General features: G+C 32.0%; 1 protein-coding gene across 1 annotated transcript; it reads right to left on the minus strand.

The window, feature by feature from the left end:
- Nucleotides 1-4,550: 4,550 nt before the first annotated feature.
- Nucleotides 4,551-5,440, minus strand: LOC130801100 (replication protein A 70 kDa DNA-binding subunit B-like). The gene is made up of 4 exons (XM_057664860.1): nucleotides 5,297-5,440; nucleotides 4,936-5,203; nucleotides 4,772-4,853; nucleotides 4,551-4,683 (listed from the first exon to the last, which is right to left on the minus strand). The coding sequence occupies exons 1-4, from the start codon at nucleotides 5,438-5,440 to the stop codon at nucleotides 4,551-4,553; spliced, it is 627 nt and encodes a 208-aa protein (XP_057520843.1).
- Nucleotides 5,441-20,257: the final 14,817 nt, after the last annotated feature.

A 20,257-nucleotide genomic window follows, 5' to 3' on the forward strand; every position in this document is an offset into this window, starting at 1 on the left:
TTAAACGATTTCGAAAATACTAAACGATTTTATCCTTTGATTTTTATAGAATTTTTTTTTGTTTTGTTTGAAAATTTTTATTTGATTTCTGTAGATTTTCATATGAAAAAATAGATCGATTTATCATTTCTTTAAGTTGAAAAAATTTTTTTTAGTGATTCTTTTTTTCTAAAATTGGTTTGTTTATAATACGATGAATCGACTTTTCAATATTTAAAAGGGTTTTCATATAATATTAGGAGAAATTTCACAATTGGTTTCTGGTTTATCTACTCCTCTAAATAAAATCAGGTATACCTCTTTCATATATATGATAATACTTACAATTTTGTTGATAGATGTTTATACTTTTTTAACATGTAGTTAACTGGATTATAATTTGATCTACAGTTTTATCCATGTTTGATTTTGAATGATTTAACATAATTATTAAATTAATTTCCAGATTATCGTTCAACTAATCAGCTAATTTTTTGGGTTTATTTTTTTAAAAATTATATGACCTTTAAAAGGTAGAACATAATTTAGTTCATAAATTAATACTATATGTGTACAGTAATTATGCATATTTTATTTTGAGTAATTTAACATAGTTATTAAGCAAATTTCCAGATCGATCTATTATTTAAACTGAGTGATATTTTTTTTGGTTAACTCTAATAAATAATAAATAATATGACGCTTGGAAAAAGTAATTCTGTTTGTTCATATCAATATGTAATAATCTTCTAACTATTTTCCGATTATAAATTATAATTTTGTTGTACTTTAAGTGTGTATATACATGAAAAAAATAAACTACTTAGTATTTATTAAAAAATGTCTTCAATTTTCCTTTAAAAATAACTTTAATAAATTGTTTTGTACAATTATTACTTGAAAAAAAAAATTATGAAAAACGTATCTATTATTATACATTATGTTCTTTGGTCTAGATGTTTAAAAAGACTGTTTGATGTAAATTAACATGTTAAACAATTACCTTTATTGTTTGATGATGAATGCATTTTATTTATACATTTGATAATAGAACTAACTGTTGATCTGTTCAATTTTTATACATGAAAAATTAATTCATGCTGTTAACAATGTGGGGGCGTTTGTTAAAGATATGTACACAAAGCTTGGAATCACTTGGTTCTTACAGGTATTTTCTTTGAACATTTAGAAATAATGTTGCATTAGAAATTTATCAACATTTCTTATAACTTATATCAAATAAAATATTGTCTTATAAATTACAAATGTCAAGCAAAAATTAAATAATAATGAATACCATTTGTTATGTTTGACAGTGGACTCATTTGAGTTTTTAAATTTTGCACTGTTTGAGTATCTGACGACGACTTTGATGCTTCAATAGAAATTCCTACGTTCATCAAGTAAAATTTATTTAATATAATTTAATTTTTTATATAATAATTATAAAGCAATTAAAATTGTTTAAAAGTTACCTTTACTCAATTGTGTGTCATTCTCGTGTTTCTGTCGCTTTTCAATTATTCTTTTTCTATTCATGCTTGCAATTTTTGAAAGACTATAATTCTCCATGCTTAGAATTCCCAACTTCATCTAGAGAAAAAAGTACAAATCAACTATTATTTAGCTCCATTTATCATTTATATTTAAAAAAACCAGACAATTAAAAAAACCATATAACTTATTATTGTAAATTGTTTGTTGAATGATGTTAAGAGCATCCACGTTAAATATAGAAACTGCTAATATGTGAATGTTTTCCTGAAAAGTGCATTTATATTAAAATTAACATATAGAATCATATTTTATTATATGTATCATTTTTAATATACTTACCAAATTAATCTTGTTTATACTGTGATTTTTTATGATCTTGCATATGATCTTTGTTTCCATATTATTGCGATTGCATAATATTTTTGAGTGTAATATATTTGATGATCATGTTGATTGGTATCTTTATGATATATTTGTTTCTTTTCTAAATAATAGGGTGATATTTTTGTAAAAGTTATATTAATCTTTAAAATAATTAATTTATTGTATAAATTAAGTCATTATTTTTTTATTGAATTTATTTAACATTTATATTGAACTTCAAGTGTAGGTCTTCATTTCTTAGAGTCATGTAGTCATCGTAAGAATTTATTTATTTTAATCATGTTGTATCAGTATTATCTTATCGCAAGAATTTATTTATTTTACTTATATTGTATCAGTATTAACCTTTTAACAAATCAAACTTTTTACCTTTCTAGTGAATAGCACATTAATTCTATGAACCATATTTAATTTACTACTTATAAAGTTTTGAAAATTGTTATATACACATTTAATATATATAAAATATGAAAAATTAGATCTTTTAGTATACAATGTTGATTTATCGATTAATTTATTTAACTTTTTCATGTAAGCTAAATTATTTCATAGTATTTCAATCGTTGAGTGTGTTTACTAATTATGTTTACATGATTTTGGATTAGAGCCATTTTATCATCGCAGCTCATGCGTTTTGTTTTATTAACAATATAATGTTGGATTTTAAATGATAACAATTATTTACAAAGTTTTGGTTTAAAAGGATGAAAATCATAAATAGTAATTGATATTATTGCTATAAATTATTTAGTGGTGTTATATATTGTAAACATCCTCATATGAAAATTTGAAAATGTTTGATTTGTCAAGGATTAGTAAATAAATAGAAATTAATTGCTATAAATCATTGAAAAGTTAATAGATAAGTAAACAAATTATAGTATTGAACATAAATGATTCCAAAAACAATAACAATGACTCAACATGAATCAATTATTCTAAAAACACAATCCACCTAATGCATCAACTAATAAAAATAAACTAAAAAACATTGTCTATTAGAAGTAATAGATCTAATTTATTATAGGGTCCTTCTCCTTCTTCACAACAATATGTTTTTTGCTGGTAGAACACTCAAGATCACTTATGTCATATATGTTGTCCAAACCTCTTTTAGTATTGATTTGATCCTCAACTGTCTTCTTATTTGTGGAACATTCACAGTCACTAATGTCAATGACCTTCTCCAATCCTCCTTTAATTGGTGTTTGAAAGTTGCTATTTTCTGTTGTTGAGTCACAATTCTGCATTTTAAATAATTATGTTCAATAATGTTTACATATACTTTAATGAAAATATCATATCATACAAACTAAAAAAAATATTACCTGCATAATATCTTGATTCATAGAAGTGGAATGTTCTTTTTATTCAACAGAACTATCATTTTCCTTCTAATTGAAAAATTAACATGTAGTCATTTTGTAGTTTAATTTATATATGTGAAATGAATAAACTTGTATCATGAGAAAAAAGCTAATACCTTTTTGGAGTACAAACATTGGCAGAATTTTAAAATTAGCTCTTCATCATCGGTGAGCTTACTTACTGAATATGACTTGCTTTTCTTTTCTATGTTAAAGTATTTGTTAACTTCAAACACAAACAAATAGTTTTTATTCCATTCTATAAAAATAATATGAAAATAATGGGACAAAAGTTATATTTTTTTTTTATTTTTTTCTGAAAATGTAATAGTTCAATGCTAATAATAATTACCTTAACCTGCTTATCAATTAACTCTTTAGCAGTAACTTGTAATTCTTTCTTCACTTGTGAATCAAAAAGAACAAAAGTGGATTGCCCAACACCATCCGAAACACGCACAAAAATCTTGTACCTTTAATTCACATTGATGGAATTTAGATTAGTTGAGTGTATTGTTGAAATTTTACTTGTTTTACTTGTTAATCAATAGAAGTCAAAAGCCAAAAATTTTATGTAAATTATTTACCTTGGCCAAACAATTAGAATAGGTACTTTGCATGTAAGACAACTCATGGAACCATTTGACTCTTTTTGAACAGCATCATAGCATTTGTAACATGATGAATAAGACCATTCGTGCTCACAATCAATAGATGTGATTGTGCCATATGTGACATAGTAACGTTCCTGTAGTTTACAATTTGCATACAACTCAGTGGTTTAGTTTTGTATTTAAGATTCTTATAAATTAAAGTTGTAAATATAACCTTTTGCAGCAGCACTATATCCTTCAATTGCACAGCCTCATGATTATGAAGAAATATTAATTCTGATGATTTTAAACTGATTAGACTCATCAAGCAATGACCGTTGAATTATTGAACCGTCGTTGAGTTTCCTTCTGTTGAATGAAATAAAACAGTAATTGATGGTGCATTTTGTTAGGTATTTTAATTTGGTACATGTTTAATTTGGGGCTTGGTATTAATTTCTAGATTTTTCAGATGCACACATTTACTAAGCCCCCATGCATAACTAAGGCAATGATGTAAGATCTGAGCCAATAAAAAAGTTTCAAATGATATTTATACCTGTTTTTAAATTCATGCACTTCATGAATATCAGGTTCAATGGTGAGTCGCGTTATGAACATTGAATTGGTCAATGATGTCGTAACTAATACATATGGATAAAGAGTTATTAAATAAGATAAGTATTTTCTTAATCATGCAACATTCAATCAGGTTATTTAAAAATGATTATTACCTCTCCATAATTTTGACTTTTGCATATTGAATAAAAATCACAAAAGATTTATTATTCTCTGGTTTGGATACGTAACTATAAATTTCCTCTGCATATTGTTCCCAAAACCTTCCTAAAATTTGGTTGTTCCTACATCAAACACAAGGTTTAAATAATTATTTAAACTCAATTTTTCTGTAATTTCATTTTAATAAAATATGATGTTAAAATGACTTACTCCTCATCAATCAATTCAAGGTTGATTGATAATTTGAAACCATCATTTACATTACTATATGCAGTTACTTCTGCAATTATGTCTGTGTAGAAGAAGTAAAAGGTCAATATTTATGCTATTTAATGTTTTGCAATCAGTTCAATGTATTAGAATTGTTGGTAAACCTGTCAATACTGTCGTGTCATATTTCAAAGCAAGTATGTCATTGAAATTGGCAAAATTAAATCGATCTGCTGGAATTGTTATGTCATTGCAGTTTCTTATGACAGAGTTCTTGAGAAAAATTATCTTGTGATTGTGTTTAGTTGGTTTATAGTCTCCAATATTTTCGGTCACTTTAAATCTTATGATATAGTAATGTTTTCCCTCCTTGATTTTATCTTGATGAGCAGATAATACATACTTTGAGATAATAGCTTGAATTCTAGTACCCTGTAAATTAACATTTTATCATCAGTTAAATAAATAGTAAACAAAACCAAAACATGTAAGATAGACTATTATGTAAAATTGTATTTGCTAAACCTTTTCATCAATAAGAATTGTATGGATGCCGTTCACTTCACCATTCTGTTCATATGTTTTCCATTGATAAATTGCTTTGATTTTTATTCTCCATGTTCCGGTTTCTCCCACAATATTTCTAATCATGTGGTAGCTTCGAGCCATAGGGATAATTTGTGCTAAAAAACGGAAATGAATGACAAAGGGCTAAAATTATTGAAGTGTTTGATAGGTGAATGACAAAGAGCTAAAATTTTTGAAGTGTTTGAAAGGTGAATGACAAAAGGTTATAATTTTTCATGCATTTATAGCACGAAAGCAGGGTTCAATAATCCTAAAATTCAAATATATGTTTCCATACCTAATGCCATAAAAAGTTTTGTACAGGTTTCATAGTATTCTAAAATTCAAATATATGTTTCCATACCCAATGCATTTATGTTATTTTTGTATTATTCTCAAAGTTAATTTTGTTCTATTCCCAAATTAAAATCCCTAAAAATAAAATCCTCTCAATTTTCCCCAAATAGAACCCTAAAAATCAAATTTGGACTTCACTGTAATTTTATTGCTTCTCTTATGACTTGTCTGATTTAATATCTAAAATCAGTATAATTAATTTTAAAGTGTGGGTGAGAATTTTACAAACTCTGTTCTAAATAAATTGCTTTATTCATGTTTTAGAGAAGTATTCGTTCTGTTTTAATCCTTTAGTGTCTCAATTACAGATTGGTTGTTAATAATTTCTGTATTTTAGGAAATGATATTGTAATTATACAAAATTTATTAACAATATTACAGAAAATTTATAATTATATATTTTATATTGACAATATTACAGAAAATTACAGATTGGTTGTTAATAATTTTTGTATTTTAGGAAATGATATTGTAATTATACAGAATTTATTTACAATATTACAGAAAATTTGTAATTATATATTTTATATTGACAATATTATAGAAAATTACAGATTGGTTGTCAATAAATTCTGTATTTTAGGAAATGATATTGTAACTATACAGAATTTATTGTCAATATTAAAGAAAATTTGTAATTATATATTTTATATTGACAATATTACAGAAAATTACAGATTGGTTGTCAATAATTTCTGTATTTAGAAAATGATATTGTAATTATACAAAATTTATTGACAATATTACAGAAAATTTGTAATTATATATTTTATATTGACAATATTACAGAAAATTTTGGAAGATAACGTTTCTGTATTTCAGGCATTCATGTGGGCGGGAAACTAATGAAGGACAGACTTAAAATGTGTATTTAGGATCATTCTCGCACTGATAATTCTCTTAAACTTACTCATCTTAAAATATTAATTTTCCCGAATGTTACATTCTTCCCAACGTGAAATAAACTTCGTCCTCGAAGTTAAACTAAGTCTCCAGCATATATTCCAATCTCTAGCTAACATACATATCGCAAAGCTATGTCCCCCAACTTAGAATGAAATTCGTCCTCGAACTTAACTCACAAAGACTAAGGAGATGCAATAGCTATAAAGCGATAAACATAGAAATGCCTAAGCAAACAACCAGGGATTATCGCGTCTCATAGCATCTACTGCCTCCCACGTGGCTTCTTCGGTAACGTGATTAGACCATAGTACCTTCACAAGCGCTATACTACCTCAACGTGTATCATGCGCCTTCCTATCTAGGATCTGAACGGGGGTCTCCTCGTACTGTAAGGTGTCATCTAAGGTCAATTGTTCGGCTGTAGAACGTGTGAATTGTCTCTAAAGTGTTGTCTCAGCTGAGATGCGTGGAACATGACATGCAATCGCTTACAAGATGCTGGTTATGCAAGTTGATAAGCTACTACTCACTATACATAAAATTGCTATGCCACCATAGTCAACTAATGTACACAACTTTTAATAAGAACATCATGCAACCAAAGACTTATTTGTCCTTATCCAATGATAACCATCTTACTCCTCAAATTATAAATTTGTTACTTATTTGTACCTCAATATATAACTACTTCCAAAATTCCTATTTCATATTTCTGACTCCAACACAAATATTTAGTATGACACTCCCAAGATAATGAATATACCTTATATGACGAAAACTCTCCTACCTGTCTACCTCACAATATAGCATTCAAAGCACTATAATTACCTCCTAAGTCCATTAATTCTCTAAGACATGCAATTTTTCTTTCCAGCAAAGGTCTCGCTTTCATGATGACTTAGTCCCAATTTAGTTCAGTTTCTCTACATGATTTGCCGTAAACAAATAATAGTTGTTAAATTTCAAACTTCATTGCATCCAAACTTTCATAAAGGCACTTCTAATCCTAAATTAGTTAAAGTAAACATTCCTCAAAGATGAACAATAAAACGCCAAGCCTCGGGACTAGTTCTACTTTTATCCATTATATGACAATCCAACATACTTCATTCTTCGAACTATCTTAACCCAAGGTTTTGAACATGAACTTTCATATTTGCAATGTATATCCTTTACTTTTTGTTAACCAAAATTTAAAACTCTAGCTCCTCTTAAAGTAACTTACGTTGAGATCTATACATATATGGTTGCAATCAATATAAACAATTATACTTAACAAAACCTCAAGTTAACGAATGACATCTCATCCTTATGTCATATTTGCTCTTTCAACCAGCAAAAGAAACTTTGTTCATTCTAAATGATAATCACACGATTTTCCAATAACTCTAATAAATCTATAAGCTCTAATATCCAAACAAACTATAATATATGGCATGGTCCAACAACATTAAAAAAAACCATCGTTTACACCAACATATGAGCACCGTATGCAACTCAATCAATAGGCTTTGAAAATTATCATATGCGCTTATCATAGACTTTTCTATCACTAGGCTTTGAAAATTATCATATGCTCTTATAATAGACTACATTTAATAAAGCTTAATTATAAGTTTATTAAGCTGATTGGGGTTATTAAGTAAGTTAATTCGAGTAATAATATTATTATTTTGATAACATTGACTCAATTATTTCATTTGTTAACATTTTCAAGAAAGAGGTATATTTTATTTAATGTATAAAATTCGTATATAAAGAATACTTCGATAAAATTGTATTTTAATTATATTTTATTAATTGATTACTATCTTATCTTTATAAAAATAAATTTAAATAAAGTATTGAAAAATAGATTCCTAAATGAAATCCAAATTCATACTACCCATTTACTTATTTCATAAATCGTCTATTATACCCTTACAGCATGTCTTATATAAGACTGTTTTACGATGAGACGACTTTAATAGAATTTAACGGGTCAAAGCTAAAAATGAACCCATTCTTTTCCCTTCTAACTGACACACCCCGTGCCCCTTACAAACAAAACGGCACGACCTTTTTTTTCCCTCCCTCTCTTTTCTCCTTCTTCCACTTCTCCCTGGGAAGCCAGCCCTCCCCCACTCAGTCTCTAGCAGCCACGTTGAGCCTCCCCTTGAGCAGCCACCGCACCTCCAGCCACTCCTGCTCCCCTCGTGCAGCACCAGCAGCAGCAGCCGGGTTTCACCCCACTAACAGCAGCCACAAGCTGCGTTTGAACCCAGCTGTGGTGCCGCCAGCAAGCAGCCGGTTCTTGTCCTCCCTCCACCGTCAACGAAGCTGCTGCACCACCTTTGCCGCCACTTCAATCACCACTTCTTCACCTCTTTATTTTTGGTTTATTGAAGAATCAAGTTAGGGTTTCTGATTTGGGAAAAATTAGTGAATTGAAGTTCAAGATTGAAAGTTGAAAGGTCTATCAATGATGATTGAGGTAATCCACAAACTATTCTATTTAAATATTAATTGAATGTTTTAAAGTAGTTTGGTATTTGTGGATTCAATTTGGGTCATAGATTTAATTTGGGTATCAACTTGAATTTAAGATGAGTATATAGATTCAATTAGTAATTGAGTTGTTTTTAGTGTTTATTAGAATTGGTTATTTGGGTTATTTGAGTTCTAGTATCAAAATGAATAATTGGGATTCTGAAATTTCAGTTCATAAACTGAACTTTATGTTTTGGCTATTTTGAGGATGGTTCTGATTGTTTTTGGGCTCTTATGTCTTCTTGAGATTTGTAGAACTTTGAGTCGCGGTCGTGTGGACACTTGAATCACCCCGAGATGAGTTCGTATGAGGAAGTTATGTCCAAAATACTAGTAGACTGTCATAAAGATCGACAATGAGGTTCCGTTTTGTGCTGTCTGAATTTGTGTTTCTGTTTTTAAAATAGTTAGAGTCGTTTTGGGGTTTTGATGTCTTCATGAGATTTGTAGAGCTTTGAGTCGCGATCACGTGGGCACTTGAATCGCTCCAAAATGAGTTCATATGAGAGAGATATGTTCAAAATAGTGAAATACTAGCAGGCTGTCTTAAAAATCCATAACGAACCTTCTGTTTTGGCTATTTTGGGATCGTTTTAATTGTTTCTGGGATTTAGTGCCTTAACAAGAATAGTAGAGCTCTGAGTAATGGTCGCGTAGCCACTTAAATCGTCTCATTTGGTTTCCATATGAGTGAGTTATGCCTGTTTTAGTAAGAGGTGTCCTAAAACCATTACGGGATTCCTAACTTGGGATCAAGAGATATGGAAATTAATTGGATAATTAAATATTTTTGGATGAAGTATTTGATTCTGTTAAGACTTGTTGATTGTGGGAAGAACAATGACCTTTGTGTTTAATCAAATACATTCTAATAGATTAAGGGTCTTGGTGTAACCTTAAATCCTTGTGAATCTTGATATGTAAGTATGAGATGGATGGACATTGAATTTACGAAATTGGTTGAACATGGTTGTTTATAAGAAAGTATTGGGTAATTGATATTCTTGAATCGACTGTAAGATTTTAAAGGTTAGAATGCTAGCATAACTCTTGTTTAAGCTGCGGTCTTAGGAGGAGATGTAATAAGTTAAATGTTAGTGTAGTAGTATCGAACGCTCTCTAGTGATGTTGTGATCTTGTTATGCTCCAGGAGACGATATCATCGAAGAACCCTTCTAGTTGATAGCTGGATTCGTTACCTTGAAGCGACATCGTTGGTGAGTAGTAACAGTCCCTTAAAAAGGGGTCTGGCCAGGCTACCATTTGTAAAATGTTTATTTAAAGTTTGTGAAATTTATATGAATGTGATAAATGTTTATGAATGATTATGCTGAGATTGATATGGTCGATGGATCGGGCTTGCGAGCTGGTCATTGACGGAGTTGAGGAACATGGTTCCCTACTCCCTGTTTAGAGCTATGGATGTTCCTCTCAACTAGACTCCCTGTGTGCACATAGATCTAAGGAACTGATGTTGCTTTTAAACCCATGATATGAATTACTGTGTTTTGTTGTTTTGGATTGTTACTTCTCACTTAGTTTAATCTGATCCTCTGTTGTTTCCATCTTTTAGTCTGATTACAGATCGGAACCGGTCGGGAACGATGGGTTAGCAGTGTTGAATAGCGTTCCAAGGATGTATATTGAGCTGAGCTCGTAGGAATTTGTAGATTTGTATTAGGATTTTGGATAAATGTATATTTGTTTTGGCTGTGCTGGTTATATCGGACTTGTAGAGAATTGTATGATTATCTTGTGTATTAGTTAGATGTTCGTTTTGGGATTTAGCTGAGTTAGTCAAGTTGAAGAGCGTGTGACCCCTTTGCTTGAGTTTTGGAAGTGTGATTTCAGTTTCTTGGAAAACGAACCTAGTGATGACCCTGTTTACCCAGTCAACGGTAAGTCGGGTTGTTACAAAAACCATTGGCATACACCGTGCTTCACCTTCTTCACAACGCCAAATGCCTCAAATATTTTATTGAAAACATTTGCCTTTTTTGTCGACACTTGTTCATTATGTATACACTTCTTCACCTTCCCTTACCATAATACCATCAGCCAAGATTTCGAATCTTTCATCAATTCATTCAACAAAAAAATATGTATACAACTCAAATGAAACTAAGGTAATCAAACTAAGTTAATTGCGAATAAATAAAACTAAGGCAGCGGATAAATAAAAGATAGTCTAGAATGAAATTCTCATACAGCTCGAGAACCTCCTTCGGACTCAAAAAAAAAAAACAAAAACATAATAAAGTCCTTCAAAAAAAACTAAAGTTTTAAACTTTCGAAACCTAATAAGATAATTGTGCAAGGTCTCAAATGTTAAGGTAGAATCCTCACTCCCGATGTCCCAGCCTGCAAGCAATCTGCTAGTCATCAAAGACAACATCATCACAGGTTTTCAAAACACATTACACGTCTGAGGCAGATGTCTAATATGCATAACAAACACACAATAATTTACATCACAATCCACCTAACATACAAAGGCTAATAATATAATTTATCATTTCCTATTTAATCCATTGAGTACCATAACTCATCTCCAATTCACTAATCTCTTGCTCCAATAATAAGTTTAGTAGAATACACAAGGGAGAGCTAATCCCAAGGCAATTACCGACCAAGACGTTGCCCGATATCTTAACAGATCGCAATAGTTAAGAGTATGTATACTCCCCATGGTGGCCCTTATTAGGGCCCCGCCGATGGGAACCAAATTACCCTATTGGGTACCTATTTCCAATCCTCCTTCTTAGAAGTATCCTTTTTATAACCCTATTGGGTATCCCAAACCAATTTCTCCTTAAAAGAAGTTTCCATTATTATTAATTTATTATTCGGGGATATAAGTCCTTATGTGAATCTATCCCTTAGTAACGAACATGATCCAACAACATAAATCACATAAAGGTAATATCCAATGTAAGATGCATAATCAACCTCAGCGTGTACATACCTTTTCTAGATAAGCACGCTATCACGACCTCGTAAATCAGGGAAACATTTTAATGACCCCTCACGAATTGAGGTCTTAACAACAAACAACGCACAAAGAAAAACACGCATTAGAGCATATTCCAAATAAACATCCAAGTGGTTCTACACCTAACCATTTAGTTTCCATTTAAATAACTTATAACTTTTCATACTAAAATCCAAAACTTTGTGTCATAAAGAAAATTTTATAATCCAAAAGAATAAAACAAGAGAACACCTAGAGTTCTTATTCTTCTAATAACACAAAACCTTAACATAAATCAAATCTTTAAAATTGTCTAACAGGATAAAAGAAAGAGGCATAAAAGTAAATATAGGATCAAACTACTAAATTATTGATCTTCGTCCAAATTTTCGTTCGTTTACTCTTCAGGGTCTTCTTCAAGATCCTTCTCTAGATACTCCTCCTCCTCAGTGTCCATGGGTTCATATTCTTCCTCCTCTGAATCAAATAGGACAATCAACTCTGGTGTAGGAGGTTCAGCAATGACAAATCTATTATAGTAGTCATCATGAAATCCTGTGGGGGAGGCTAGGACTAACTCAGGTTCTTGTTCTTCCATAACATTCTCAAATTCCATACTATTAGTCATTGCTCCCTCTTGTCCCCTTTTTGGATGATCAGTCACCCCCTCTATCTCTCTCCTAGGTTCTGCTTCATAAACAACTGGTGTAGATGCCCTCTCTTCTTCCTCCTCTCTCAAAGGTGTTTCAAAATCTCCATTATTAGACTCAAGTTGTACTATATTAATTTGGTTAGTTGGAGGTACAAAAGTTTTTGGATGTCCATGAGTAGTGTCAATTATATTGGGTTCCTCAACTTCAATTATAGGGTTAAGTGAATACTTAGTTAATCTAGGTATTCTAGTTCCTCTGTTAATAATTTATGCGTCATAATAGCCTTGTTACACAAAACAGCAATCCATTCCTTAAACGCATATAGGCTTTCATGTTTCCTAATATGCCAACACTCCATTTCCTCCACCTCCCTCCTAAGGGTCATGTAATCAACCCACTCTTCTCCCCCACTTTCATTGTTACTCTGAGACTTCGCTATACTTTTTTCTATGTCCATTAGATCCTGACCATACACACATATATATATTCACATAAGAACGTAATAACATACAATGTATAAAAAAAATCACATAGCATATCATAAAGACTTGGATTCCCATAACAATTCCACCCATAATTCTCTTCTAGGGTCTAAATTTAAACTCTACCAGTACACAGAACCTCGAGAACCTAAGAAGATAATTACGCAAGGTCTCAAATGTTAAGGTAGAATCCTCACTCCCGATGTCCCAGTCTGCAAGCAATCTACTAGTCGTCAAAGACAACATCATCACAGGTTTTCAAACCACAGTACACGTCAAAGGCAAATGTCCAATCACTAGTGGAAAAAAAGTATCTGTTGCGTGACATTTGCTGCAACTTTTAGCAAAGGCAGCATTAATTAGCATAAAATAATTAGGAAAAAAAATAAAGATCAAATGCTGCGGTTTCTTGATGCCCGCAGCAAATAAGCTCTTTATATGCTCCGGTTTTTTTTTGGCCCGCAGCAAATAACTCTCTCATAAATAAAAAACTCGCCTTTTAACGTTCCATTTTCATAAACCCTTATACTGTTGCATAAACCCACAAAAACACACGCACTGTTTTATCATCTTCTTCTTCTTCAAGCTTCAATTTTTCTTCAAACCCACAAAATTTTATCATCTTCATCTTCATCTTGCTACTGTCTTCGTGCATTTCTTTAACTTGCTACTGTTCATCTTTGTTCTTCAAACCGTTCCACAATTGTTTGCTTTAAAAACCCATGAAAAAGTTTGCTTCAACCCACGAAAAAATTTGCTTCTTCTTCATTTGCTTTAAAAACCCACGAAAAAGTTCAAGGTATTTCGGTTTCATTTGGTTTTTGTTTTTTGCTTTTTTTTTTTTTTGAGAAATTGATACAATTACTAATTTTGTTTCCTCTTTTCATTGTAGGTCATATTGTAACTATTTTTCATCTAGATACACAAGGTAATTTCTTTTAATACCAATTTTTATTGTTTTTCAAATTTCTGGAGATAATAATGTTGTTTAGTATTCATAGTTTAAATGTGATTTTATTTAAAATGTATTAGTTGTTCATATTACATTTGTCCAAGTTTATATTATTAGTATGTTAATTATTTTGTTTTATATGTATGAATATTAATATGAATGTTAATTAATTAGTTGTCCAAATTTATGAATGTGATTTTACTTTTATTGTTTGATATGATTTTTGTATTAGTTGTTAGTATGAATGTTAATAATGGTTATTAGAATAAATATAATTTGGACAATTTAAAAAAAGTTGTATTATTATTAGGGTTAATAAGGGTTAACACAATGTTGTTATTAGAATATACATAGTTTTTGAACAATTTATAGATTATGAAGGTTAATTATTGTAAATTAGGGTTAAATAAATGATTATTACTTAATTTTGTGGTTAACTAGGGTTAAGTAAATATGTTAAAAAGTGATTATTAATTTTGTTTTGAATTAATTAATCACATTTAGGATGAAAAAAGCTCATTCTTGGATGTATGGAAACATTGAATCGTCAGAATTTATTGACGGCGTATTAGAATTTTGTAGTATTACCGTTGAACATCAAGTTAGGACGGGGGAGTTGGTTTTTATTGCCATGTGTCAAGTGTGGTAATGTATCAAAGGTAGATAGTGTTACAATCCTTAGGGAGCACATACTTCGACGTGTGTTTAGGCCTCAATATCATGTTTGGGTTTGGCATGGTGAGGAGGGAGTTTACAAAGAAAAAAATATTGTTGAGAATGTCAATAATGTGGATGTCAATGCGGATTTAGTAGATCATGTTGATGGGTATGAGACATATGAAGAGAACGTCGATGAGGATGTAGATCGTGTTGACGAGATGATGGAGGGAGTCGAGGAAGAGTTAGGAAAACGTCCTTGTGTTTTTGACTTGTTGACAGAGGCTTCTCAAAAGCCTTTGTACCCTGGATGTACCGTGTTGACAATTTTCAACATTAAGTCAAAGATCAATTGGAGTGATGCTAGTTTCACAATGTTATTAGAAGCGTTAGGTGAGATGCTTCCTGAGGGAAATGAACTTCGAAAGTCGACATATTATGCCAAAAAGCTCATGTGTCCTTTCGGCTTAGAGTACCAGAAGATTCATGCGCGTCCGAATGATTGTGTATTATATCGGAATGAAAATAAGAACTTAGAAGAGTGTCCTAGGTATAGGTTATCGCGTTACAAGCGTAAAGGGGCTGGGGATGCTAAAGGGCCCCCTGCTAAGGTATTGTGGTATCTTCCAATAATACCTAGATTCAAGCTCTTGTTTTCTATTAAGAAAGACGCGTTAAATTTGAGGTGGCATGCAGATAGGGTGAAGAAAGGTCACTTGCTCACACATCCATCTGATTCTCCGGAGTGGAAGAGTATTGATAGGCTGCATAAGAATTTTGGGGATAAAGTTCGTAATTTAAGGCTCGGACTATGTACAGATGGAATGAACCCATTAGGCAATCTTAGTTCTCAACATAGTACTTGGCCGGTACTATTAGTGATCTATAATTTGCCACCTTGGTTGTGTATGAAGCGTAAGTACATTATGCTTTCACTTCTTATCTCGAGTCCTAAACAACTTGGCAATGACATAGATGTATATCTTGGCACCTTTCGTTGAGGAATTCATAAAGATGTGGGATGAGGGTGTTTCCGTTTTTGATGCATATGCCAATGAGGAGTTCACCTAGCGTGCAATGCTTTTATGCACCATTAATGATTTTCCGGTGTATGGCAGTATAAGAACAAAGGGAAGTAAGCATGCCCAATATGTATCGATGACATGGAATCAACGTGGATTCCTAAGTTCAAACACATATTCATGCACCATCGAAAGTTCCTCCCACGAGATCACCAATATCGTAAAACGAAGAAGATGTTCAACGGGGAGGTTGAGGACTGTGTAGCTCGTCGACCGTTGACCGGTTATGAGGTTTATGAACAGGTTAAGGGAGTTATGACGGTATTTGGTAAAACAGGGCAAGTGCAAAGGGGTGAAGACCGATTATGGAAAAAAGAATCAATTTTTTGGAAGCTTCCATATTGGAGAGATCTACAGGTTAGGCATTGTCTTGACGTTATGCATATTAGAGAAAATTGTATGCGATGCCATACTCGGGACTCTCATGAACATTGGAGGTAAGATAAAGGATGTTAAGGCCGTGGGAGATTACTTTCAATGTAAGGGTATTCGTCCGGAGTTGTGGGCACAGGTTAAGGTGAGTAAGAAAAGAAATAGAGCTGATGATGTTGGTGGCAGTAACAAGGGAAAGGGTGGTAAGAAGAAGATGAGTAATGATGTAGACTTAGTTAGAGACGAGAACAACAACAAGAGGGGGGGGGGGGGGTGAATTGTTGTTGTTACGAGTTTAAGCGTTTTTGCCCTGTTTTTACGGAATTAAATAAAATAAAAAAAGCTTAAACTTAGAGCGAAATAATGAAACAGACTTACATTATACACCTTACTCCACTCGAAGCGCATTAACTATGCCAAACTCTCTCTCTAATTGCTTCACTCAAAGCAACAAACTTAGCTTCACTAAAAGTTAAACTCCACACTAGCTTCACTCAAAGCTATCTATTTCCCCCTTAGACTCACCCAAGTCTAATTACAAATATCACTCAAAATCCCTTACAAAAGGATAAAAATTCTCTAAAAATAAAATCAATAAGTTGCACAAGAAAATCTTATAAATTAATTGGCAATTTTAAAACAAAATTTTCTTGTAAAAATTCTCCCAAAATCACGTATGATTTAATGGCTCACACTAAGGCAAGTTTTGAGGAGCAACTGAAAGTCTCTATTTATAGAGCTAAAATCCCTAATGAAAAGGAGGTAACTAACCATTATTCCCTTATCCCAAATAATAAGGAGAATAATATGGATCTTAATATCCAAGGTCATCCTACGGTTAGTGTCTAAAATAGGTATTAAACTTGACAAATTCAAGCCCACGGTTATTTAATAATAACCGTTGTTCCCAGATACTAATAATAGATATTGTTCCCTTTAGCAGCAGTTCCCATATACTAAAATTAGCTGCAGTTCCCTTTTCCAATAATAACCACGGTTTGCTTTAGCTAAATTTAGATACGGTTGCCTTTAGCTAATAATAGGGACGGTTACCTATTACTAATATTAGGGACGTTACCTTTAGCTAATAATAGCTAAGGATCCCTTAAAATCATCTGTTATTCCTTCTTAGCTAAATTTAGTCATTTACTAAACATAGATCCTAAAATAAAGGCTTATATTTAGAAAATCACACGTTAGATATTTTAGAAAATATTTTGCCAATTAACTTTAATAATTTATTAATGCAACAAATTAACTTTAATTAATACATCAACTAAAAATAATAATTAAAATAATAACCAGAATTTTCAGTGGACGTAAGCTTTCTCCAATTTCCAGTTTTGTTAGAACATCCAACTTAGGAACAATAGACCTTCTATCTTCATTTTACATCCTAAGCGATATACTTCTTATAACACCTTTTGGATCCTTTTGACACGTACATTTCCATGAACCAAGTCATAGGTACCATCAACGATCATAATCAAGACCGGATATCGACCTGCACACAATCTCTAAAACATATTTGTTTAAATAAAGTGTAGTCATCATCAAAACTCAAGAGGTCCAACAAATTCCCCCTTTTGATGATGACAAACTTTTTAAACTAACTTAAATAAAATAGAGTAAAATCAATATTGTAGACCATGTCAGAGATTAAAACAACTCTACATAACTTAGTAAATTAATTCATAATAATATAATTTACCAAGCATATCTTAAAAACAAATTACTCTAATAATAAAAATTATTTAAAATGAACATAACAAAACTTACAAAAATTCTGAACAATATCAGCATTTTTATCACAGCATTTATGTAACAATTTAGAGCATAGAGCATAAGTAATCACAGTAATATCAGAGCAAATAACAAATAATTTACTGATTTGATGATCAGAGCTAAAAACAATCAGTTTGGTTAAAATTAATCAGAGCTGAAATTATATCAATTATATCAGAGCATATAGATCATATAGATCAGAGTAGTTGCAATTATCAGAGCTAATCTTGCTAAACTTATTACTGATCAGAGCTTGATTGATATAAATCAACACATATATCAGAGCATATAATCCAATTCATCTCAATTATATTATATCAGAGCATCAAAGCATATATGAATAAGTAGAGCATAATATTCAGATTAGCATAACATATAGTCCTAATGTTCAACAGAATAGATACTGATATAAACTAAGCATACTCAAGCATCATTTAAAGTTTGTGCCAAATATTCCCCCTTTTGACATCAATCAAAAAGAAGTAGGATAATCAAGCCACGGCACTAAACATATAGCCAAAGATTGAATCAAGATGCAATGATCAAAAGCAAGTACCAATAAATGCAAGCATGATGAGCATGGTTTAAACTTCACAAACAGTTAGTAGCATAAAGAAAAAGATGTTCAACAAGTTATCAATTATAGGAACTATACCCTAGCTGGTACAAAGAAAAACATAAGTAGAATAATGTTCGAGTGAATGATGGTTAGGACAATTAAAATATTAAAAGCAGTAGGAGGAATCAAGATGTAAGAGCTTCTTCATCAATATATTCAGTTTCCACCTCAAAAGTATCAAGTTTTGCACCCAGACGAGCTTCCATTTGAGTCAACTGGTCTGTAAGAGAGGCTAAGGAAACACGAACTTCATCTTATAATGCAAAGAAGCGGGACTGTAATTCATCGAGCTTCAGAAGTATTGAATATAGAGGGGCTGTAGGAACTGTGGTTTGGTCAAAGCCTTGGTTCTGTGATGTGTGTACAGGTGGTGGTGAAGTTGGGATTGGTGATGGTGTTGGTGATGGGAAATGATGGGATGATGGAGTGGTTGGCTTTGGTGAGGGAGGATTACTTGGTTCAGCTGTTTTATAGGACGTAGAGTCATCATCAAGAACAACTACAGGTCGTTTCCTTTTGGCAGCAAGCCTTCTGCTCTTCCTTGGAGTTGAGCCAGACTGCTTCATAATGGGCATAGAGACCACCTCCTTACTGACGCCAATATCCTCCTTTTCCTTCTCCACAGCTTCCTTTACAACTTCGCCCTTACTGGTTACTTCCACATGTTCCCTATCAGAACACCCTTCTGCCTTCTCAATGGCAGAAGGAACAAGCTCCTGTTCCTCTTCTTCAGACCCTTCCTTCTCCTGTTCCTCCATTTCTTCCTCCACTTTATTGGTTTCCACCTTATTGTCAGATTGGACATTAATTTGTTCAGTAACATTCTCAAGGGTCCCATTCTCATTCAGTTTAAGGTGTAAGTTACTTAAACACTTAGCACCTATCATATTATTTGGACTCATGGGAAAGTTTTGACCTTCCAGGGGAACACCCAGCTTTCTAAAAATCCAGGTTAACAAACCTCCATACCCTATCACACATCCTTTTGATATACATTCACTTACATGAGAAATCATTAATGAAGGAAATAGAATTTCGTGGCAAAATGAATCTACGAGCAATGTTATATAACAATTTATGTAGAGGGGACAATATATTGTGGCTCACCTTTCCTCGCTTTCCAATAATCCCTAAAAACTTCCAAACATTATTTTCATCAATCCCAGAGAAAACTATTTTCGACCCAACATAATAAACATCAAATCCAGTGACAGGCACACCTAGCCACTCTCCCAATATCTAACTATTGAATTCAATTTTAACCTTCTTAACAGAACTCGAAAAAACACCATTGTCAACAAAAAAGTTTAAAACGAACTCACGCATCAATTCTGGGTACATTGGATTGCAGCAGTATTCTGCCATCAAAGATTCCCAGAACTGAGTTTGTAAGATTGTGTGTAACTGAGGGAAAAAAGTGGATTCATACCATACTCGGTATGTTCATGAGAGTCCCGAGTATGGTATCGCATACATTTTTCTCTATATGTATAACGTCAAGACAATGCCTAACCTGTAGATCTCTCCAATATGGAAGCTTCCAAAAGATTGATT

This window comes from Amaranthus tricolor, chromosome 15, assembly GCF_026212465.1.
Source record: "Amaranthus tricolor cultivar Red isolate AtriRed21 chromosome 15, ASM2621246v1, whole genome shotgun sequence".
Lineage (NCBI taxonomy): Eukaryota > Viridiplantae > Streptophyta > Magnoliopsida > Caryophyllales > Amaranthaceae > Amaranthus > Amaranthus tricolor.